The sequence below is a fragment of the Aspergillus steynii genome (genome assembly GCF_002849105.1).
Source record: "Aspergillus steynii IBT 23096 chromosome Unknown P170scaffold_7, whole genome shotgun sequence".
Taxonomy (NCBI): domain Eukaryota; kingdom Fungi; phylum Ascomycota; class Eurotiomycetes; order Eurotiales; family Aspergillaceae; genus Aspergillus; species Aspergillus steynii.
Window position 1 is genome coordinate 2,425,175 of NW_020194404.1, and position 23,649 is coordinate 2,448,823.

General features: G+C 55.5%; 5 protein-coding genes across 5 annotated transcripts; 2 read left to right on the forward strand and 3 right to left on the reverse strand.

The window, feature by feature from the left end:
- Window positions 1-818: 818 nt before the first annotated feature.
- On the forward strand, window positions 819-9,915 carry P170DRAFT_449649 (HbrB-domain-containing protein; the record flags this gene model as incomplete). Its single annotated transcript, XM_024851058.1, has 10 exons — window positions 819-864; window positions 924-1,510; window positions 1,559-2,212; window positions 3,132-5,664; window positions 5,715-5,823; window positions 5,874-6,384; window positions 6,704-6,850; window positions 7,228-7,791; window positions 7,927-9,108; window positions 9,172-9,915. 10 exons carry the CDS (start codon window positions 819-821, stop codon window positions 9,913-9,915), a joined length of 7,077 nt encoding a protein of 2,358 aa, XP_024701429.1.
- A 582-nt stretch (window positions 9,916-10,497) lies between these two features.
- On the reverse strand, window positions 10,498-12,046 carry P170DRAFT_261507 (uncharacterized protein). Its single transcript, XM_024843078.1, has 4 exons — window positions 11,918-12,046; window positions 11,625-11,865; window positions 11,047-11,544; window positions 10,498-10,921 (listed from the first exon to the last, which is right to left on the reverse strand). Exons 2-4 carry the CDS (start codon window positions 11,790-11,792, stop codon window positions 10,565-10,567), a joined length of 1,023 nt encoding a protein of 340 aa, XP_024701430.1. The 5' UTR covers window positions 11,793-11,865; window positions 11,918-12,046; the 3' UTR covers window positions 10,498-10,564.
- An 875-nt stretch (window positions 12,047-12,921) lies between these two features.
- Window positions 12,922-15,857, forward strand: P170DRAFT_364940 (ATP-binding protein; the record flags this gene model as incomplete). The annotated part of the gene is made up of 3 exons (XM_024844673.1): window positions 12,922-13,693; window positions 13,755-15,646; window positions 15,699-15,857. The coding sequence occupies 3 exons, from the start codon at window positions 12,922-12,924 to the stop codon at window positions 15,855-15,857; spliced, it is 2,823 nt and encodes a 940-aa protein (XP_024701431.1).
- Window positions 15,858-16,508: 651 nt separating this feature from the next.
- Window positions 16,509-18,240, reverse strand: P170DRAFT_439805 (malate dehydrogenase). Its single transcript, XM_024849925.1, has 5 exons — window positions 18,108-18,240; window positions 17,911-18,028; window positions 17,685-17,834; window positions 17,510-17,604; window positions 16,509-17,452 (listed from the first exon to the last, which is right to left on the reverse strand). The coding sequence occupies exons 1-5, from the start codon at window positions 18,171-18,173 to the stop codon at window positions 16,859-16,861; spliced, it is 1,023 nt and encodes a 340-aa protein (XP_024701432.1). The 5' UTR covers window positions 18,174-18,240; the 3' UTR covers window positions 16,509-16,858.
- Window positions 18,241-18,517: 277 nt separating this feature from the next.
- P170DRAFT_458271 (dihydrolipoamide acetyltransferase component of pyruvate dehydrogenase) lies at window positions 18,518-23,405 on the reverse strand. Its single transcript, XM_024851779.1, has 8 exons — window positions 23,274-23,405; window positions 23,149-23,198; window positions 22,828-23,051; window positions 21,674-22,743; window positions 20,492-20,893; window positions 19,464-19,468; window positions 19,201-19,382; window positions 18,518-19,123 (listed from the first exon to the last, which is right to left on the reverse strand). The coding sequence occupies exons 1-8, from the start codon at window positions 23,384-23,386 to the stop codon at window positions 18,677-18,679; spliced, it is 2,493 nt and encodes an 830-aa protein (XP_024701433.1). The 5' UTR covers window positions 23,387-23,405; the 3' UTR covers window positions 18,518-18,676.
- Between the last annotated feature and the right edge of the window lie 244 nt (window positions 23,406-23,649).

A 23,649-nucleotide genomic window follows, 5' to 3' on the forward strand; every position in this document is an offset into this window, starting at 1 on the left:
CCGGGCTGGTCCACCTGCAATTCCCGCGTCGTTACAAAGCAGCGACGGGCACCGGTTAAGTTGCCCCGCGGCATGACGTCTGTGCTGTCCCTCGACTTCTTCACCGCATCGGCTGTTGGGGCTTAATGGGATTCCCCCTTGCAACGAATTCCTGAGAGACAGCCGGAACTGTCTAGTTTGCTCGCTCGGTGAGAATTGCGCCGGAGTTCCATCCAGAGTCCCTACTGTTTGTTGTACTGCGACGAGGCTGCCTCTCCCGGTCTTGCGGCATTAATTCTCCTGGACCCGGTTTTCGGCCCATCTACTTACTTCCTTGCTGCTCCTCCCCCCTCCAACTCCCTATTCTCCGGCCCTCTTGTCCGGTCGGATTGCCTGGTCTTGGCCCGAGGTCTCTCGTCCGTTTTCGCCCATCTCGTATTCATCTCTCGTCTTCACTGCCATTTGCCCATCATGGCGGCTGTTCGGAGGGGAAATGGCCACAAGAGCTATTTTGCAAGTGTAAGTCCTGGTTTTGATGTTCTGCTTTATTTATTGCGTCCTTCCCCGGCTTCGGGGCTGCCTTGGCAGCTGTCCACCTGTCCACCTGCCTGCGTCGTAGTCTGTATGGTCCTGGATCCAGACATTCTAGTATACAACTCGTTGCGGCGGCTTCCTTTATTTATTTCTGTCGGCTTTGTTCACTACTGTCAAACTGCTCCGCGCATGCTCTCCGGAGTATTTGTCTAATTTGCCACGCACTTGACCATCAACAAGGAAAATCCCTCGACATGAAAATGCTGACTAGATTACAGTCAGATGACACGAAGATCTGCGTGGTCATGGTTGGTCTGCCAGCCCGAGGCAAAAGTCTCATCGCTGGAAAAGGTATAGTCCTGCTCGTTTGCATCGAGTGCACTGTAGATCGTGGAACTGACCAAATCTAGCCATGAGATATCTTGCGTGGGTTGGTATCCCTGCTCGTGTCTTCAACGTGGGCAGCTACCGTCGCAACAACACGCCGCAGCCAACCGCCACCTTCTTCGATCCCCACAACAGTGAGGGAGAGAAGATGCGGCGAGCCGCCGCGGAGGCTGCCATGTCCGATATGCTCCGGTGGTTTGCGTCGGGCAAAGGCGTCGTTGCCATCCTCGATGCGACCAATTCCACGAGAGAGCGGCGTCGCTGGATCTATGAGAGCTGCGACGCGGCCAATGTGGAGACGTTATTCGTCGAGTCGATATGCGACGAGGAAGACCTAATAATGAACAACATTCTCGAGGTCAAGACGACGTCGCCGGATTACAAGGGGCAGGACCCTGAGGCTGCTGCGCTGGATTTCCGCAATCGAATCCGCAACTACGAGAAGGTCTATGAGACCATCGACGACAACGAGAAACACTTTACCTACGTGAAGCTCATCAATGTCGGCTCCACGGTCATCATCAACCAGATCAAGGACTATCTATCCAGTCGGCTAGTCTACTATATCCAGAACCTCCACATCAAACCTCGCTCAATCTGGCTGTCTCGCGTAAGTGATCTTCTGATATGAAAAAAGTTTGATCTAACGTCTGTTTAGCACGGAGAGTCCGAGTACAATCTGGTAGGCAAGATTGGCGGCGATGCCAGCATCTCCGAACGGGGAGAGGCTTATGCTCGAGCTCTTCCGGGGCTTCTGAAAAAGTCCGGAGTTCCCCCTAACACGAAAATTGTCATCTGGACATCCACTCTCAGACGCACGATTCAAACGGCGCGCCACCTCGCCGCCGAGACCGGCTACGAGAAGCTGGAGTGGAAAGCCCTCGACGAACTCGACTCGGGCGTCTGCGACGGACTCACGTACGAGGATATCGCGCAAAAATACCCCGAGGATTTCGCCGCGCGCGACGAGGACAAGTACAACTACCGCTACCGCGGGGGCGAGTCTTACCGCGACGTTGTCATCCGGCTGGAACCGATCATCATGGAGCTAGAGCGCAGTGAAAACGTGATCATTGTCACCCACCAGGCGGTCCTGCGTTGCATCTACGCCTATTTCCTCAACACCCCCCAGGAGCAGAGCCCGTGGATGGAGGTTCCCCTTCATACGTTGATCAAGCTCACGCCTCGTGCCTACGGTACTGATGAACAGCGGTTTAAAGCCGACATTCCCGCCGTGTCGACCTGGCGCGCCAAGGGGACTTCGGCCAAGCATCAGGATTATCCCACTACCGAACACGAAGTCACCAACGCCGTCAGCGCCTAGAGGCTAGAATTTGGTCTTGTTTGAGCAATTTCATGTCCGCTCTTGCGGTCCTAGTAAATCCAATGTCTGAAGATCCAGACAATTCACTAACAATTATATCACAATCTCCCTGCATCGCCCCTTCTTCCTTGCGAGCCTCTTCCTTTCAAAAGTTTTGTTTCAGTCTCCGGCAGCATGTACAAGTCGTCTGTCTGTCTGGTTCATTTCCTGCATATATTATCACAATTGGAGGCAATCGCGGGTGTCCTCCTACATTCCCATTGGGAGCGTTTATAACCATTTTCGATGTTCCGCACCATTGATGCTCTCTCGAGGGATTGCATGCGGCTCATAGAACTAATATATTCATCGCTACGACTGCAATATGTCATGGAATAGAGATAGATTTTCATTCTATTATTCGATGTAGCTGTTTTCTTGTTACTTTGTATGTTATTTTGTAAATTAAAAATATAAGCTTAGATGAATGTACAGAGAGAGCATAATGTAAGTTGTAAACGATACAGTAAACACTATGGAGTAAAGCGGCATGACCGTCACTTGAGGCGGCCGACATTGGTGCCTGCATGCCTGAGCCTGACCGACTCCGACCGCAGCGTCACCGGCCGGTAACCAACCAACCAACTCTCTTAGTGAGTTCCCTCTACTTAGCTGTCTGTCTACCTCCGACCTACAATCCACCCAGCACACTCAACACACGACTGACACACGAACGATGCCCCACTCCAGCATCTAAGCCTCGCGCTGCACACACTCCACTCCGTCTTTCCATGTTTCTCCCACCCGCTGGACATGCCTATCGCTCTCGTCCCGACCCTGAACCGGTGAAGCACCACGAAGGAGAAGATTCCCGCCACGCCGAGCCATGCTATCGGCGTTCACGGCTCGGCCTCTCGTCGAGCTCAAGCCGCGCGATAAATCTCGCATCGAGTCCCTCCTCGCGTACGGTGATCGCCTCCTCGTCGGCTTGAATAATGGGAGTCTGCGCATCTATCGCGTTAATGAGGTTGTCGAGGGTGAGGGGAGGGTTGTTGCGGAGGGGGAGGGGGAGAATCATAATACCCGGGGTCGTGACGAGGGTCGCAATGGAAACATAAACACGGCCGCAGGGGGAGGAGGGGAGGCTGTGAAGAATGGGGAGAGGCCTGGGACGGCTCCTCCGGCGGCGGCGTCCAATGCGAAGGTCAAGCAGACGGATTTGCTGCGCGAGTTGGAGAAGTTCTCCCGGTATAAGGTCGAGCAGCTGGCGCTGATTAAGGAGGCTAAGGTCCTGGTTTCGCTGTCGGGGGGATATGTGTCGATTCATGACTTGCAGAGCTACGAGCTGCAGGAGCAGCTGACCAAGACGAAAGGCGCCAGTACGTTTGCCGTCACCTCGAATATTTTCAATGATCCCGAGACGGGCGTGCCGTCGATCGTGTCGCGGCTGGCGGTGGCTGTGAAGCGGAAGATACTGCTGTGGACGTGGCGGGATATGGAGCTGGATGGCGAGGCGGCGGAGATGACGCTGGTCAGCGGCATTAAGAGCCTGACGTGGGTGTCGGGGACGAAGGTCGTGGCGGGGCTCAGCTCGAGCTTTGTGATGGTGGACATTGAGAGTTCGTCCGTCACGGACTTGGTGGGACCCGGCAGCATTGGGGGTCTAGGGGGGCAGGAGACAGGTCGTCTGGCGGGCGTTGGCGTGGCGAGTATGAGCTATATTGGGATTGGAGGAGCGGCGCCGAAGCCGTTGGCGACTCGGCTGAGTGAGGGTCAGGTGCTGCTGGCGAAGGATATCAATACCCAGTTTATCGACATCGATGGCAACTCTCTCGGACGCAGACAGGTGCCGTGGAGTCATGCGCCCGCGAATATCGGATACTCGTACCCCTTCCTGCTGGCGCTGCATGACTCGTCCAAGGGCGTCTTGGAGGTCAGGAACCCCGAGACGTTGTCCCTTCTCCAGTCCATTCCGCTGCCGTCGGCGACTCTCTTGCACATCTCGCAGCCTACGATCAGCTTGGCGCATGCCGGGAAGGGGTTTCTGGTGGGGAGTGATAGGACGATTTGGAGGATGGAGGCGCTCAGTTACGATACCCAGATCGACTCGCTGGTAGAGAAGGGGTATCTCGACGAGGCCATCAGTCTGGCCAACATGTTGGAAGACGCGCTTCTCCGAAACAAGCAGGGTCGGCTCCGGGAGATCAAGCTTGAAAAGGCCCAGGGTCTTTTCAGCGTGCATAAATACAGCGACTCGATGGAATTGTTCACCGAGATTTCGGCGCCGCCTGAGACCGTGATTCAGCTGTATCCTCGGATCATTGCCGGGGACCTCAGTACCGTGAACGAGGAGCCGGAGGAGTCGGAGGATGGCACAACGGATAGTCAGTCGAAACCCGTTGACGGCCAGACACAGACGGACGGCGCCATTTCAGAGGACTTGGCCGCTTCAAAGACCCTGAACCACACGCCCTCCATGAGATCCTTCCTGCGCACGAAAACGGACGACGGGAGCGACGCGGGGAGTATCCGCGGCAAATCCTCAGAGGATCCTCGAGCCCACAAGTCGCCCCAGGAGAAGCAGCTCGAGTCCTCCGTGCGCGAGCTTCAGAGATACCTTGCCGACGTCCGCAGGCGGTTCCAGCGGTTCCTGAACCCTGACGGCACCCTGAAAGTGGTCGATCCGACGGCCGACGGAGCAACGGATGAGTTCACCGACTCCGTGATGAAGCTCCTTGATCTTACTGGAGATCACAAAGATTACGATTTCGGCGAGCAGCTACGCGAAAAGGCGAAGCTGGTCGATACGACCCTTTTCCGGGCGTATATGTTTGTCAACCCCCGTCTCGCCGGCTCCCTCTTCCGCATCGCCAACTTCTGCGACCCCGAAGTGGTGATGGAGAAGTTGGAGGAAACCGGGCGCCACAACGACCTGATTGACTTCCTCTACGGCAAGAAGATGCATCGCCAGGCCCTCGAGCTGCTGAAGAAGTTCGGCCAGGCCGATTCAGAAGAAGAGACCGCACCGCAGCTCCACGGCCCCAAGAGAACCGTGGGCTATCTGCAGAATCTGACCCCGGACCGGATTGAGCTCGTTCTGGAATTCGCCGAGTGGCCTCTGCGACAAGATCCCGATCTAGGCATGGAGGTGTTCCTGGCGGATACCGAGAATGCCGAAACGCTGCCCCGGCATCAGGTTTTGGATTTTCTGCAGCGAATCGATACCAACCTTGCTGTTCGATACCTCGAGCATGTCATCGGGGAGTTGAATGATATGACTCCCGATCTACATCAGAGGCTTCTTGTGTTGTACCTGGAGCGTTTGGAAAAGGATAAGATGCAGGAATGGCCGTTTCCGAACGAAAACGACCGAGCGGACTGGCTGAGTAAATTCTTGGAGATGTTGAAATCCAGCTCGCAGTATTCCCCGGCCAAGATCCTCGACCGTCTTGACCGCGATGGTACGCATGACCTTACATTTGTGCTTGGCCGCATCTAACGCATCCTGCAGATTCCGAGTTCTTTGAAGCACGAGCCATTGTCTTCAGCAAGATGGGCCAGCACCGACAGGCTTTGGAGATCTACGTTTTCAAGTTGGAGGACTACGCGAAAGCAGAAGAGTACGTTCGGGCATAACCGAGAGTTCATGCGAATGCTAATGCCATGATAGGTACTGCAACCACCTGCATAAGACGGAGGAAACGACCAGCACGGAGGCCACGCCTCCACGCGGAGCAGCTCTCCCCGACTCGGAGGTGAAACCGTCTATCTATCTCACATTATTATCTCTATACCTCTCGCCTCCGCACAGGTATCAGCCGCAGTACGGGCCAGCGCTCGACGTGCTGGCCAAGCACGGATCACGTCTGCCCCCCGGTTCGGCGTTGGAGCTCATTCCCGAGACGCTCCCGGTCAAAGATCTGGAGTTCTATTTCCGGGGTCGCATGCGCGCCGCCAATTCGATGCTCAGCGAGTCCCGGATCGTGGCCAGCCTGCAAAAGTCCCAGAATATCAAGACGCAGGCGCAGCTGCTGGTTGGCGAGGGGACGGACGGTAAATCGGCGCGGTCCAGGCACGTCACCATCACGGAAGAAAGAATCTGTGGGGTGTGTCATAAACGAATCGGAGGCAGCGTGATCAACGTGTTTCCCGAGTATGTTCTATCCCGATATATCTGTATGGTGCTTTTGCTGACTTCTCATAGTAATACGGTGGTTCATCTTGGATGCGCCAGCCGTCTTTCTTCGCATTGATGAGGCATTTGCAAATAGAATCGGCATGGTATGGATATTTGTTGCTTTTTTGTTTTCTGTTTTTTTCTTCGTTTTCTATCTTTCCCTTCGGTCTTGCGGTTCTCTTGTTCGATCAACTCCAGTTATGTTGCGTGGAGTGGCGGGTGTATTCTGCGTTGATACCCAGGATAGCGAGTATCCAAGGATCCAATATATAATTTCTCTCTCTCCTTTATATCGTTGGATAGGCACCATTGCATCACTCTAGATCCGAGGGAACTGTTCATTCGTCCTCCTCGACGACTTCTTCACCGTAGTTCTCCTCTTCCTGGGCTTCCTTGGCCGAGATTTTCTGGCCCTGCGCCTCGGCCAGCTTCTTGTCCTCTTCCATGCGCTCGGTCAGGAACACGTTAATGTCGTTCTGCAGCGTCGGCACGAGGGTGCGCAGCTCGGCGAGATAGGCCACTTTGGCGGGCACCTCCTGCGAGGGAGACGACGCAAGGCGATGCTCGAAGGTGCGCGTTGCGTCAGGGGCGGTGTAGACGGCGCGCAGGGGGGCGGACGAAGACATGATGAAATTTTCTAGATGGTTGGTGTATTGTAAAGGAGAGACCGAAAGAGTGGGTGTTGAGTGGGAGAAATAAGAGAAAGTGTGGAAAGGCGGGGCGATCGGGAGTTTCCAACGATCGACAACCTGCACTCTTCGTCGATTCGGTCGGAAGTCCAGACCGACACCAGCTTCTCCCCCTATCGAATTGCCATTCCATTCTCCCTCGCATTCTCATCCATGAGACCATGGACTACGGTCCCCTCGTTCCCTCCTTCCCTTCATCGAGAATGCTACGCTCGCCCGTTTCCCCGGAGCGAGTCTCCAGATCGCCCGCTCCTTCTCTTCCTCCTCCTCGTCAATCCTTCGATGACGAACTGATTCGCCCGGGCTCCTCTGGCAGTGATGCCTCATCCATTACCTCCAGCGTGACCACCGTCTCTGCCCAGCCTGCTGCTCCGACTCTGCAGTATCCCCCCGGCGCCTCGTCTCCGCGGCCCCCTCGCACCTCGTCGATCCCCAACAGCGCCAGCACCGCCAGCCTCGCTCGTCCCCCCGCCTCCTTCATGCCGCAGAATGAGCCCTCCAGCAGGAAGCCGTCGAGTCGGGCTCTCCCGCCCGAGCTGCAGCGGCATCGCTCTCGTCATCACTCGCAGGGCTTCTTCGAGCCCTCCCTGCCAACTGCCTCCATCTCCGAATCCACCCTGTCCGCCTCCAGGATCGCCGCGCAGGCAGCCATGTCGCAGCAACAGGTGGCTGCCGCTCAACAACCGCAGCAGCAGCAACATCCCCCGAAACGTCCGCCGCATGTAGTCTTCCCCCATACGGATGACCCTTCGAGACACCGGAGAACGGGGAGCATGTCGCCTCCCCCGCCTCCAGTTCCGCTATCGCAATCGGTGGCGCCCCCTGGATCCGCCGGGTTGTCGGGTCACTCGTATCAGAATGGACAGCCGCAACAACAGCTGCAGCCGCAGTCGCAGCATCACCAACCACAACAACCCCAACCGCCGTCGCAGCAGCAACAGCAACAGCAGCAACCGGGTGGGCACGCTCATGTGGCGACGACCGCGGCCAATCTAGTATTCCCCAGGCAACCGAGCCTGCAACCCCCCGGGTTAGAGGCTGACAAGGAGCACAAGCATAAGGGGGAGAAGGAGAAGTCCAAGAAGAAGCTATTCTCGAAGCCGAAACACATCGGGATCAGCGGTCGAGACAAGGACGGGTTTATGAAAGACCGAGGACTCCCGTCACCCAGCAAAATGGGGCTGCCCAGCGCCAGCGGACTGTCCCGCATCGTCAGTGCGTCGACGACCAGCCTCGCGGACACGTTCCCGTCGAACAACTCGTCCATGTATAACCTGTCGAACGCGTCGGCGAGCACGGTGGTGCCGGCGGATAAAGCGACGGGCGGCGAGAAGGACAAGGACAAGGAGAAGGAGAAAGACAAGGACAAGCATAAGCATCACTTTCTGTCGCGCCAGAAGCTGAAGCTGAAGGACCGTGGCGATGATCATCACAACTTGCCGCTCTCGTCCGCATCGAGTAACTCGAAACCGTCGGATCCGAACGCTCCCCAGTCGCTGTACTCGTTTACTCCGCTTTCTCCCAATGCGGCGTCGACAACGTTTGGCAAGTCGGTCAGCGGACTAGATCTGCTGCACGGGGGCCGCGCGCTGCGGGAGAAGAAGAAGGAAGAGAAGGCCATGGCGGAGTCGGAGCAGCAGGAATGGCTGGCGAACTCCACGGCCTCGGGCGTCACGCAGGCCACGTTTGCCGGTCCGTCCTCGCTGGGGAGTTCGACGACGGGGATTCTTGCCGAGGCCGCTCTGCGCGAGACTCTGCAAGGGTTTGGATTGAATAACATGTCTCCGGAAGACGCGTGGGATTTCTTGAAGGCGAAGCTCTTGGTGATATTTGATGGCGAGGACGTGCGCATTGCCATCGAGGACCTGAACAAGCTGGTGATGATCCATATCCAACGGTGCGTGCAGAAGCGTACGCCGATGGCGATCGTCGACGATCTTCGGGAGTTGCTGGAAACGGGGTTCGCTTCTCTGAACCACACGCTGAATGGCGTGCCGGACGAGAAGATGGTGCCTCACCTGGTCCAGATCTGGATGCTGGTGTTTGGCACGATCCTGCCGTTCATCCAGGCGGTCTTCCTGCCGCTGGATCTGGAATTCAAGGGCCACGGCACCGTGATGAATCCGCGCGAGGCCAGTGAGTTCTGGGCCGGTGCCTTGCATGGGGAGTATCCCGGCTGCGAACTCGAGGTCCGCAACCTGGTTCTGATCGCCTTCCGGGACATGGTGGTTCTCTTCCGCTACGACGGGCTCAAGGCGACGTTCTCGCGTCTGAGTCTGGACAACATCAACCTGGGCAACGCCGCGCTCAGCGTCACCACCAAGAGCAGCGCCAACAGCGGCCGGCCGGCCACGTCGGCCTCGCTGGACGCCGGCTTCGGCAGCTACAGCTCGCAGTCCTCGCACCTCAACGCCGCTGCCACTGCCGGCAGCTACTCGTCCGACTCGATGAGCTGCAACCGCAGCCGCGCGGCCTCCAACACGTCGTCTAACCCGGACCAGCTCATCTTCCAGTCCTTCTCCTCGCCGACCCAGCGGCCCACCATCATCCACCGCGGCGCCGACACGTCGCAGGTCATCACCGAGACCGTCGGCCGCATGCTCCAGTGCGTCAGCGTCCTCGGCAGCGTGCAGACGGGCGACCATGCGCAGGAGCGAGTCGAGATCCTCAGCAAAGCGCTCAAGCATAACTGGCTCGGTCGCGGCCGCACGGGACGCGACCGGCGTGGTTTTGTGGGTGCGAAGATCCGGCCTGCGATGGTGCCGCGGTCTGATAGTGACATGTCCTCGCGGGGAACGGGGGAGTCTGATCTGCGAGATGGAAGAAGGGAGATGAGTGTTTTATAGTTCTCTCTCCTTTTCTTTTGCTCTCTATTCTTTCTTTTGGTGGTTTTTGATGTTCTTCAGGTTCTGTTGTTTTGTTCATCTGGGGCGTAAATAGATACCTCTGCGGCGTGGATGGTTTCTTTCTTTCTTTTTATTTCACTTGGATCAATGAGTGGTACTTTGGTACGAAGGCTGTATGACCGTCATCTTTATATAACGAGGTTCGAACATTGAAATCAATGACTGCATGCTTTGGGTTGTATTGTAGTGGCCATGACTAGGTTTATAGAATCACATATTATCCTACGTAGACCATCAAAGGACGTCTTTCGCGTGGATGACATTCATTCGTACCAGCATAAGCTAGAATCTCGAAGTAATCACCTAAACTGACGCATCAATCCCAATCCCCAGACATCACAACTCCAGTAAACCCCAGCCCAGAGGATAAATCAACCCTAGCTCTCCATCCACGAACCAGAAACAAGCGAAAAGAAACAGAACAGGACATAACACGTCATCCACGCATTCGATAGTCCGTCCTTGGAATCAACAAAAGAGAGAGAGAAAAGTACCACGCCATAGTTTCCATCTCACGCCGCTCTGAGAACTCCGACTAGATACATGCAGCATAGAGTCCATTCCCGGCAAGTAAGATGTACCCTACCAGTTACTCATCTCCGTAGAGGTCGACGTCTTTCAAAGACTCGGAGATACTGACGGTTTTGGTAGGGGTGGTAGCATCAGGAAGGGTGTCAGATTCAGCAGTGTCGGTGGTAGCATTGGCGTTGGCGCTGGCATTGGTGCTGGCACTAGCACTGGGATTGGGATTGGGATTGGGATTCGCAGTGGCAGGCACAGGGACCGAACCACCATTCTTGCTCGCCATCTGCTTGAACTTCTTCTGCAGACTGACCCCGGGATACTTCTTGCCGCCGTTTGCCTCGATCAAGTCCGCGATTTTAGTCCACTTCTCGACCTCGAAACGTTCTTCGACTTCGTGCTTAGCCTGAAGAAGGCGGACTTCCTATAGATATATCATATCAGGTTAGCATTCATACCCAACCCAACCCAGAATACAAACAGCAGAACCAAAGAGAATGAAGGAAAGAATGAAAGAAGGAAAGAAGGAAAGAAGGAAAGGAGACCTACATCCTCCGGATCCACACAGACAAAATTACTCTTCATCGTACGATACCTCATCCGCAGCGTCGTCCGGCCCACCGAGATCCCAGTCGCCGCAGTCCACGCGCTGTTGATCTCCGGCCATCCGCGATTCTCGTCGTCTCGGAGCCGCAGGATCAAGCGGTCCGATTGCCCCGCGGCCTCGAACGAGGTCGGGATCGGTCCCATGGCTTTCTTAGTCGTGCTGCCGGGGGTGCCTCCTTTGCGGGACTTTTTGCTGGGGGAGGCGTTGGAGCTTTCGGATGCTGAGCCCGAAGCTTCGGCGTCGCCGGAGGGGGAGGCATCGGGATTGGGGATGGCGAAGGTTACGGTGCCCTTGGCCTTGCCTTTGGCGCTGCCTTTGCCTTTGGCAGTGGCATTGGGCTTGGTGGGAGTTTTGGTGGGGGTTTGGGTGCTGGCGCTGGGCTTGGTCTTGGGGGGACGGCCGCGCTTGCGAGGGGTGGGGGTTGGAGTGAGGGTTTGGGTCTGAGGATTTGTTAGTTGGTTTGATTTGACAGATATGACTGTTGATGTAGATGTGTAGTGTGTAGATGAGGTGAACATACCTCAGCATTGGCCTCAGTCTCCTCTTCCTTGCAGGGAGTAGACAGTTCCATGGGCTCTGGGGCCACAGCAGGGCTCGCGGGCTCAGACTTAGGCTCAGGCTCAGGCTCAAGCTCAGACGCCATGATGTTCTTGGACTTGATGGCCTCGGTGCTGGGTTCGTCTGCCATGAAGGGCTTGTTCACAGGAGTGAAGCGTGAGGTGCGGTAGATGTAGGGAGATGCGCACGGGGTGGAATCAGGGCTGAGGTTCATCAGTGGAAAGATGAGGGAGAGAGAGGAAAAGTGAGAAGAACCTGCGATTAGTGGGAGGCTTCAAGTGAGTGGAGTGAATGGCGTGTCGAAGCGCATCAGGTTGAAGTTGGAAATCCCTGGTAGAGTGAATTCACTGGGGAAAATGCCGGTGCGCGCACTACATGGCAGGCTAGGTGTGGTGCGGCTGGGTAGAAAGGAAAGAATGGAATGGGTGGCATGGTGTGAGAGTGTTTACGATAGAATATTGAGAGAGATGGTTCGAGGGAGTGGTTTACAGTGATATTCCGATGCCGTTCGTGGCGACTTTTTAGGGCACGGAAGGCGTGTGATCAGAGCTACTGGACTATACAGAGACTAAGCATCTGGACGGCATCACATCACATCACACCCCCATGCGTCATGCCCTAATGTTTCACAATCAGATCCAGGAAAAGAGAGAAAAGAAAGAAAAATGAAGAAAAGCAAAGAAAGAAAGAAAGCAGGTATCCGGCACCAGCAGACTGAATCATTGGGCACAACGTCCGCAACTGCAGCTGTCGATCCCCCATATTGGCTTGCAGACCAGGCCAGAGAGCAAGACGATACGAGACCGGCTGCAGCAGGATGACCCTGGCAGGCGAGATGAGACAGGAATCCTGGGATTGCAAAGATTGCCAAAGCAACGCCTCGTTTCTCACCGCCAGACGCCGGGCAGCCAATCCTCGCGGCCTGCAAAGTAAGGCGCTGCTGTCAGACGGCCTTATTTCTGGCCTTCGCGCGCCCTCCTTTTCTCTTCTTCCTCTTCCTCTTCCTTCCTCTCCCTTCTTCTCTTCTCTCCCTTCTCTCGTCCCTCCCTCGGCTGTGGCCCTCTTCCTGTTAGTACCCTTTTCTTCCTCTCTTTCATCTTTATTTGGTGCTCTCCATGACTCCACTGCTAACCCTGCTAGATCGTCGATACGCTCCCCACAAGCTCCCCCCGGTCCGTGCCTGACAGCTCCACTGCGGGCGCCAATTTCCTCCCCAATCATTTCCTGGCCCAAGCATCCCAAATTTATTATCCTGAAGCATGGCCGATCCCACCTCCTCCGTCGCCCCAGAAACAAAACACGACGCCGACCCCCAGGCCGACAACTCCGCCGTCAAGCCGGAAGCCAAGTCCGCCGTCTCGGTGTCCGAAACCTCCCCCAAACAGACCTGCAAGAAACATCCCGCCAAGGAGTCGGACCGCCCCAAGAGAAAGTCCCACAAGTCCAATAAACCCTCGTCCGTCGTCACCCCCAGTGATGACAGCTCGTCGGCCTCCAGCTCCGATGGAGACGTCGACAGCGTCGCCGACTCCGCCTCCGACGACGATTCTGCCTCCGCGGAGTCCGAGTCGGAGCCGGATCAGAAGCCCCGACGCAAGCGGGTGAAGAACCGATCGAGACGGGCGCTGAAGAGCGGCAGGAAGAAGAAGACGCGGTCGCATTACCAGGACGAGTCGGATTCTGAGTCGGAGGAGGAGGAGAGTGAGGAATCCTCGTCGTTGGATGAGAAGGCGCTGAAGAAGCTGGTCTCTAAGCTCAAGGCCCGCAAGGCCAAGAAGGTGCGCAAGGATGATTCGTCCGAGGACCCGCTGGAGGAGGAGGACGAGACCGACCTGGACGACACGGCGCTGTCCTTGGCCAAGGAGAAGCTGGCAGCTTTGCGACTCAAGCAGGGAGAGAAGCGCCGGGGCAAGCACCGCGGGAAGCGGGCGTCCGACGGTCTGAATGACGGTCAGAAGGGAGGCTCGCAACGCTCCAAAGGCCGGAAGAAGGCCGCCGCCTCGAAAATCGCTTTCAAGCGGGTCGATCAATGTTTGCAGTCCCTCTTGTTTCACATAACGTTTTATTTCATATGGCTGACGTCTTGCTTTAGTATGGGACAATACAATACACAACTTCAAGCTGACGGAGACTGTGGACGACCCCGGGGCCAACGAGTGGGACCAGTATCTTTTTACCGTGCGCCGCAAGTTTGACTGGGACAACAAGTATCTCGAGACGGTGGTGGATATCAAGAGCAAGCACCTGCGCGATGCTCTGGCAAAGGTCATGGACGGCGTCAAGGGAGTCAGCCTGGTGCAGGAAACTGCCGTCGTCGATCCTAACATGCTCTTCTTGTACCTGGAGGAGACCCGTCAGTACATGAAGGAATTGAAGCAGCAGGCCAAAACGGAGAAGAAGAAGGCCCGGAACGCCGCCAACCTCAAGGCGCAGCATCTCAAAGTCTTGCTGAAGTACCTAGACACCGACTATGCGGAGACCAAGAAGACCCTCTATCCCCTGCTTGAAGCCAATATGATCACCTTTGAGCTGCTCTGGGCCTTGTTCAAGCCGAACACCATTGCCTACACTCCTACCTACGGGAACCAGGATGAGCCGCGCGCCTTCAAGATTGAATATGCCACCAAGGAGTCATCGTTCATGAAGGGCCAGTGGTACAGCATCGAGGGCCGCTACCTGGAGTATGACGGCAAGACCTTCGGCATGGGCACCATGGCGGCCGAGGTGGAGAGCTTCAAAGGCGCCCGGAAGATCACCAGCCTGGGCTGCTACCCGCTCAAGTACCACCGTGAAGCCGACAGCGTTCAGGCCAAGCTGATCGAACGTGGCAAGAAGTTTGTGGCTCTGCGGGGCATGAACTACCGTTACCACAAGGGCATGGCCTTCTACAAGAAGAAGCGCACCGTGATCAAGGTCAATATCAACGGACGCGTGATGATCGACCCGGCAATCCATCGCCGCATCAATCCGAATTACCCCATCAGCACCGTCCGCCCCAAAGACCCCGACTTCCTGGATGCCGATGACGACGACGGCAGCGAGGGCTGCTGCTGTGCGATGTCCGGCTCGGAGGACGAAGAGACCTACGCTCCCCGCAGGGATTCCGATGCTCCTCGCGTGCGCTATAAGGTGATCCGCGACAAGGAGGGCCGGCCGCACGTCGTTGAGGTGGAACTGGATGAGAACGGCAACGAGATCCAGAAAGAAGACATGGACCAGGTTGAAGACACCGATCGGGAATTCACGGAAGAGGAGCTCCTTATCGCGAGTCCCGTCGTGCTGGGTTTCGCCTTCAGCGAGAAGCTGTGGCTCGAATTCAGCATCTCGGGCATCAGTGATATCGACTGGAACGAGGACGCCTTTGACTCGCTCGTGCTGCCGGACAACCAGAAGTCCATCGTCAAGGCCCTGGTGGAGTCGCACACCTTCTGCGCGGCGCAGAATATCGACGACGTCATTCAAGGCAAGGGCAAAGGCCTCGTCGCCGTGCTGCATGGCCCGCCCGGCACCGGAAAGACGCTCACCGCGGAGGGCATCGCCGAACTGCTCAAGCGACCCCTGTATATGGTCAGCGCCGGCGAGCTCGGCACCGATTCCCGCACCCTAGAAGGCGAGTTGAACAAGATCCTGGACATCGCTCACTCCTGGGGCGCCGTTCTCCTGCTGGACGAGGCCGATATCTTCCTGGAGAAGCGCACGATCCAGGACATCCACCGCAACGCGCTCGTCAGCATCTTCCTGCGTCTCCTCGAATATTTCCAGGGGATCCTCTTCCTGACGACCAACCGCGTGGAGACCTTCGACGACGCCTTCCAGTCCCGTATTCACGTTGCCCTGCGGTACGGTGATCTGCCGACCAAAGCCAAGCGCAGCGTCTGGATGATGTTCCTCGAGCGAGTGCAGGCTATGGAGGGCGTTACGACCGCGAAATTTACCGAGAAGGATTACGATGCGCTGGCTCGTCACAATCTGAACGGCCGTCAAGTATGTCCTCTCCCTTCCTTTAAACTATGCTGAAAACTAACCCAATTATTAGATCAAAAACTCCGTGCGCACCGCCCAGGCCCTCGCCGTCAACGAAGGCACCCCTCTCTCCATGGAACACATCAAGCGTGTTCTTGAAGTCGCCGAAACATTCGACCATGACCTCCGTGGCGGAATGGGCTATATTGACGCTATGAGAAGTTATACGTGATTCTTTCCTTTCCTTTTCTGGGTTCTGGTTTTCTGAACTTCATTAGTGGTGTGGAGTGCAAGGCATGAAGAATACCCTTTCTTTTTGGTCTTTCAGTTTGAACGTTTTCTGCTTTTTGAAAAAAGAGAAAAGAGAAAAAAATCCCTTTCGACTTTATGACTTTAACGAGTCTACGATGCTATGCCAGTTACGCCATGCTATGCAATCTTAGGATCTGTTTCCGTCTTGTTTCTTTTCTTTGGTTTTGTCTCGTTTTGTCTGGTTGGTTTGGTTTGGTTCAATTGGTTTGTTTTATTTTATGCAATGCACGGTTCACGCGAAGAGAGGATTGATTTTTTGATTTGGTTTACCTTGGTTTTTCTTCTTCTTTTATTTGCCATGGTCTCATCCATTCGATGGCTTGATTGATTGATTGATAACATGACATCAGACTGGCGAGCAAAGATAGCGAAGCGAAGATCTGTCCACCATGCGTTATGCGTTCGTTTTATTGAACTACAGCTACGATCTATCTGGCAGATTGACCCTGGTCTTCGTTGAGGAACGCAGATTCAAACACTAGATACATGAATGAAGGAAGCGAGGGATACGAATACAAGTTGATTGATTTTGGAGCAGTCACTCTACATGACGTCAAATAAGAAAAGACTTCTTTCATTTAAGTTATGGAAACATACGTCACGATCATGTTCCCTTTCCCCCCATCAACATTCTATTCCATTAGATTGAGCCATATAGAAAAAGTTCCGGAAAAAAACATCCCAGACTCAATGCCAACGAAAAAAGAAAATGCGGTCCACATACTGCAGCAGCACAATCCTCCAATTATAAAAGTCGATGCGGGTAGGGGGAATAAAGGGGAATTTAGGGTTCAAATATGATAAGCTAAACAAGATACACAAGGGACTGTTATACAAGGAGGAGAGGCGGCTGCAGACGAATCGATCTATCTAACCATTTTTATTTACCCTGTACTTTCTCGGTGATTAGAGAAGAGTAATTTAAGGGTTGGCGGCAACGAAGTCAACACCCTTCTTGATGTTCTTCTTGAGGTCAGCAAGGGCAGCCTCGAGGAGCTTCTCCTCGTAGGCGTTGACCTGGCCGACGGGGAGGATCTTCTCAGCACCGTTGGGGCCGAGCTCGACCTTGGAGGCGAAGAAGTCGACACCCTGGTCCTTGTAGAGGGGAGAGTCGACGAAGGTAGGCTCGATGACACCCTTCTCGCCCTGGGCGGCGCGGAGGAGGGACTCGGCGAAGCGGGCACCGGCCATGGCCATGGAGAGGGTGGCGGAACCGGCACCGTCCTTGGCCTTGACAACCTCGTCACCACCGAACTGGATGCGGTTGACAAGAGCGTCACGGGCCTCACCCTCAATGTTGGGGTGGCCGGACTGGGAAAGGAGGGGAACGATGGTCACGCCAGAGTGGCCACCGACGACGGGGACGGCCTCGTTGGCGGGGTCGGTCTTCTGGACCTGGGAGATGAAGCGGGAGGCACGGACGACGTCAAGGGTGGTGACACCGAACAGGCGCTTGGGGTTGTAGACACCGCGGGCCTTGTAGACCTCAGAGACGATGGGGACGGTGGAGTTGACCTAGTGAAACAGTTAGCCGTCGGTTCCGCAGAGTAACTAGGGGGCAAGGCTGCGTACGGGGTTGGAGATGACGAGGACGTTGGCCTCGGGGGAAGCCTCAGCGGCGGCCTTGGCAAGGTCACGGACGATGGAGGCGTTAGTGTTGAAAAGGTCTATTCAATTGAGATGGGATCAGCTTTCGAGGACCTTGGAAGGTACTTGGGGGTCAGAAAAATTGCACAATCGTGCATACCGTCACGGGTCATGCCGGGCTTGCGAGGAACACCGGCGGGGATGAGGACGATCTCAGAGCCCTTGAGAGCATCACGGAGACCGGAGGCAGTAGGGTCGAATCCGGAGACGACGCTGTTGGTGTTGATGTGGCCGAGATCAGCGGCGACACCTGGATGAAGGGAAAGAAAGACAAGGTTAGCCAAGCTCCGATCACCGGCGCGGACGGGTTGGGGAGCTGAACACACCAGGGCCACCACGGATGTCGTAGAGAGCGAGCTCAGAGACACGGGGGTTGAGCTTGAGCAGGAGAGAGAGAGGCTGGCCAATGCCACCGCCGGCACCGAGGACGGTAACCTTGGAAGCCTGGAGAGAAGGAAAAGAAGGTTAGCACGTTTCGAGAGGAGCGCCGAGGTTCAGGGCGAGGAACGAAAGGTTCACACACCTGGCGGGCAGAGGCAGAGAAGCTGCGCTTCTGGAAGAGGTTGAAACCCTGACGAGCGGCGAACATTGTGGCTGTGGGAAGGAGACAGAAAAGAATCTATCTGAATGGAATGGAGTGGGGGAGATGAGAGAGTGGATGGAAGAGAAGAAAACAAATGCGACGGACGGAGGGAGGGAGAAGAAGAGGAAGAGACGGAAGGGAAGAAGCGAAGGGCCGTTGGTTGCCGGTGAGAAGGAGTCGATTCATTGGGGCGGCTAAATCGCTCCGTTTTCCGACCCACGACGGTTGACACGGCAGCCAGTAGTAGTAGTATATTGTGGACTCATGCTCTACGAACTTATTCTGCATATTCTGCAGACTAAATGTACTGGATTACTGTACTGGACTACCTGACTTCTTGAATCCCGCGTAGTGCTATATCTGTTGATTCAATTACTTCATCCCCCAAACGCCGGCGCTGGCCAATTGAACTAACTCTCAGAATCAGAGCAACAAAGGAAAAAAGAAACTAGCGAGTGACTACTGATACATAAGACCCTTCGTCATATATAAACATCGCCCCATCACATTCACCGCAAAAAGTGCAACACCGCCCAGCAAAACAGGAAGAACAGGAGCACTCCGATCCAGAAAATCCACTTGTCCTGTTTCGCCCGGCGCTCGACCTTGCGAATCGTCTCCCCGCTGACGCCCAGAGTGTTGGCGACGCTGTACAACCGACGCTGTGTACCTTTGAGAACCTCTCGCTGGTCGCCGAGGTCCGCAAGGACCGCTCGTCCCCGGTCGATGAACTCGTCCAATTGCGTGTTCGTGGTACCGAGGAAGGACTGTTCGCGAAGCGCATGCGTCTCCCGGTTGTAGTCTGCCGGCGAGGCACCAAAACTGAGACCGCCTCGAGAGGAAGACGGCGCAAACGGCGACGGGTTGGGGAGTGATGATTGCGCATACGGGTTCTCGGGGGTGGCTGTATGGTGCGGTCGTCGGCCGAGAAGCTCATTGCGATTCGTCACGGATTGCTGTTCATCAAAAAATGGTCAGTCAGCTATCGTCGCCAGATGCAAACAGCACGTCCAGAATTCAAGGCTCGACTCACCGCATCCTCTCTCTCTTTTCGTAGTTGATCGAAATGCTGGCGATAGTCTGCAAGCTCCGATCGGAATTTCTTGGTTCGTTCAAATGCCTTCTCTTGTTTCTCAGGAATAAGCTCCTTCTTGGACAGGGCCGAGTAGTCGTCGATCGTTCGTGATAGAGAGGCAAGAGAAGCTGCTATCTGGCCTATAGAGTGCGATCAGTATTCAGTCTTCCAAACATGCCAGAAGAAAGCATATCCTGCACAGTGTATAGAACAGAACCCACGTACCCTGCAAAGCTGCCGAGGATGTCGCAGGGGATTGCGAAAATGTGTCCAGATCGCGCCGGATGGCAGACGACTGCTTGAGTGCGGAATTAAAGAGGGAATTCTATCCATCGCAGTCTATTAGCTATCTGAAGCGACCAAATGACAGTGCATCAATGCAAGACTTTTAAGCAGGGAGACGCACCATTTTATTTGAAGCGCAAGGTAATTTCTGTGTATGGGCAACCGGCGTGTTTACCGCGGGATCGGGAGACAGGAGTTGCCAGAAAGAAGATAGATGTCGGCTGGATTTAGAGTTCTGAGAACTGAGAATACCTTCAGACACTAAGGACAAGACAAGACCGCTTCCACTTTCTGGTCGGTGTCGGCGTCGACGTGTTCGCACGATGATGCTAATAATAAGTATGCGGGCCAAGGCCACATGTTCTTGCCATTCTGACGCCGCTGACCGCCTCCGCTTCTGCCTATCGGCTTCAACAGCCGTTCACCATTGGAGTTGCCATCAATAGATTCTGTTCGGCTGGCTTTATGTTGCTGACTGGATTCGTAGGACTTTATTCCAATAGTTGTGCTGGATAGAAATACAAGAGGTTTCTTTAGTGTAGCCTCCCTGTGTACTACTACTAGTGCCTATACCGATATATATATAGTACTACCTTAACCGTTGCAGCAGAAGTAGAGTATGGAATAAGAGTAGAGTGGATTAAAATAATAACACTACTCGACCACTAGTACTAGACTAAACCAGCTCAAGTAACTGAAAAGTATGAACAAACCAGTGAAATGAATATCCTCCCACCACTGCTTGAACTCCAGCCTCTACAAAAGACAAAAAAGAACAATCGCAAACCCGGGGTAATAGTGACAAAAAGTCAACAGTCAAAAGTCAACCGACCCAAATCATCCACCAGTCACGTAGGAATGCATCTATTTGGGAGGAAACTTGTTCTGAAGGAACCACCTACAAGAACGATACGCATTAGTCAAACACTTCTCTCAAATAGTCCAACAAAGATAGAGCACTCACTTGCTAACGAAGTAGTCGACGGCACCGAAGGCTCCGACAGCCCCGGACCACAGACCAACGAGCTGCCACGACAGCTTGCCATCGAGGTGTTTTCGGTAGGCGCCAAGTCCAAGTCCTGCGCCGACGGCACTCAGGAGCACGGCATTGGTCAGGTACACGGGGTTGCTCTTGTTGTTGCGAATGCCGGAGGACTTGGCCTTGGCCTTGCGCTCGGCGCGAGCCTTCTTTTCCTTCTCTTCGTCCTCCTCTTCGCGCTCCACGCGCTCGGCCTGGGTCGCCGTCTTGATGTCCTGGTTCAGGAAACCGGGCTCGACGGTGGTGACGTGGGGGGAGTCGACGTCAACCAGGGACGCCGTGCTTTCGGACTCATCCTTGTAGACCTTGGAGATCTCGGGGGCGCGACTTGATTGGTATGTTAGCTATCTTTGGCAAGTACTGATGTCGCCGGGGAGTTCACTCACGCCTAAGGATAGATCAGTCAGCATGCAATTCCATCGGTAGACTCGGTACAGTGCCGAGGCGAAGGAACAAGGGTGGAACTCACATCAGCTGGGCTCTGCTTAGGACCCTGGGCAGCAGCTTCGGCGTAAGACATGTTGAGAGTTGTTGGTAGGTGAGAGTGAGGATATGAGATGATAGGAGATGATAGGAGAGAGTCTGGTCTAGAATCATGAGATCAGGTGCGTCCTCACACGACCAGCTAGTCGCACGCCAAGATGCGAAGCAGTCGAGTCGACCGGCCAGGATAACTTACAAGGAGAATCGGGAGCAAAAGGGAGTGAATCTCAAAGAACGGGCTAGTCAGAAAATGCAGGAACGAGAGCGCGAAGAAAGTTTGGGGGGAGGGAACCTTTATAGCGGCCGTGCCAGGGTTGCGAGCATGACATCACATCATAGGCCGGGTGGGCTCATGCGAGTGCGTCGTGCCAAGCCCCACCGGCAGCACCAGCCACCACAGGAGTCTATACTACCAAGGGATGGACATGAATTGAACATAGAAAATGAATTGAGATCTTATGGACTGTACTTTAGAACGGGCCTCTGAATGGCCAAAGAAAAAGGGAAAAAACCAAGCTGATTTTTAATACATATTAAAACAAATCCTCCAAAAAAACCAAGGAACGCCGATCGGAGCAGCTGTCAATCCGATCGGAATCCCAAATCAGCCGCAAATGCGCTTACAAAAGAAGATCCAGAGGGTTCTCGACAATCTTCTTCAGCTCCTTGATCCACTCGCCTCCAACGGCACCGTCGACAACCTTGTGGTCGAAGCTACCGGTGACGATGATCTGGTCGTCCCACTTGACGGAGGTGCCCTCCTCGGTCTCGACGGGCACGGCAACCTTGCGGGTGGTACCGACGGCCAGGATACCGGCCTGAGGGGGGTTGATGACGGCGGTGAAACGCTCGACGGCGGCGTTCATGCCCATGTTGCTGATGGTGAAGGTACCGCCCTGGTACTCGTCGGGCTTCAGCTTGTTGTCACGAGCACGCTTGCCGAGATCCTTGACCTGGTTCGAGATGCTGGACAGACCAAGGTTCTGCACGTTCTTGACGACGGGGGTAATCAGTCCGGAGGGGGTGGCCACGGCAACGCTGATGTCGGCGGTCTTGTGCTGACGGATGACGACCTGGCCGTTCTCCTCGTGCCAGCTGGAGTTGACAGCGGGGACCTTCAGGAGGGCGGCGGCACAGGCCTTGACGAGGAAGTCGTTGACCGAGAGCTTGTACTTGCCGTCGGCGGAGGCGTTCAGGGCCTGGCGGAGCTTCAGGAGCTTGGTGACCGACAGGGTGGTCGAGACGAAGTAGTGGGGGTTCTCGCGCATGGATTGCTGAAGACGGTTGGCAATGGTCTTGCGCATGGAGGTCAGAGGAACGTCCTCGTAAGTGGGGCCGGCAGCGGCGGAGGCGCTGGGCTTGAACTTCTCGACGTCCTCCTTGGTGATCTGACCACCACGGCCGGTGCCCTTGAGGGCCTTGATGGAGACACCCTTCTCGAGAGCCAGGGCCTTGGCGGCAGGACTGATGGCGGGCTCACGGTCCAGACTGGGCTGGAGCTTCTCACCCGAAGTCTCGGGCTCCTGAGCAACGGGCTCGGGCTCCGACGTCGAGGCGGCGGGGGCGGCATCGCCCTTGGACTCCTCCTTGCTCTCCTGAGCGGGCGCGGCGGACTTGTCGCCACCGGCGTCTTGCAGGCTGAACGATTCGAACGGCAAGACATCGGCACCCTCCTCAACCAGAACGGCGATAGGCTGTGGAAAGGGCAAAGAAAACCCCGGTCAGCAAATCTCTGCGAGAGACCAAGTGGCCAGTTTCTTGGGAGATGAAACACGTACAGATCCGACGGCAACGTCCTTCTCACCGCTGTCCTTCAGGACCTTGGCGAGGACACCCTCCTCCTGGAACTCAAAGTCCATCTGGGCCTTATCGGTCTCGATTTCCACGAGGACATCACCGGGCTGCAGACCGTCACCGGCCTTCTTCTGCCACGCGCCAATGTTTCCGGCGGTCATCGTCGGCGACAGAGCGGGCATGCTGATGATAGTGTGGGGAGGGAAGGCTGTAACGATGACATGTTAGATTGGTATCTTTTGCCAGGGGTGGTGGACGCAGATAACGCCCGAGTCAGCCGGGTGAAAAAAAACCGGATAACATACACTTGGAGGCATAGTATCGGGAAAGGGCGGAGAACGCAGGCAATTGGGGTCTGCAAAATAGGAGAAAAAGAGAATCAGCATCGGGGCATTGATAGAGGAATCAGAAAATCGATGGCGGCCCATACTGGAGAGTCTCCTTGAATCTGTGCATGGCCTGCGGCCTCTTCAGGCAGGAGGCGGCGCCTTTGGAGAAGAACATGGCGCTGGGGGTGCGCATCCGGACAGCAGAGGCAACCATGGTGCCCAAATGCTGTGAGTATGAGACAGGGAGAGGCCCGCGGCTCGATCAAGAGTGGAGAGAGGGGATACGAAGGGGGTGGACGGCGGATGGCAGGTGGACGGGGCCTGGTATCATAAAGAGTTGAGGATTGCAGCTCTCAGGAACTTTTCTGTTGAGCTTCCCGGTGAGCGATCGGAATAGAGTCGCCGGCTGCCGCCGTAGCCCCGATTATGTCAGCGCCACGTCTCCGGCACGTACCGGCGGCCGTAGTCCGCGGGCGC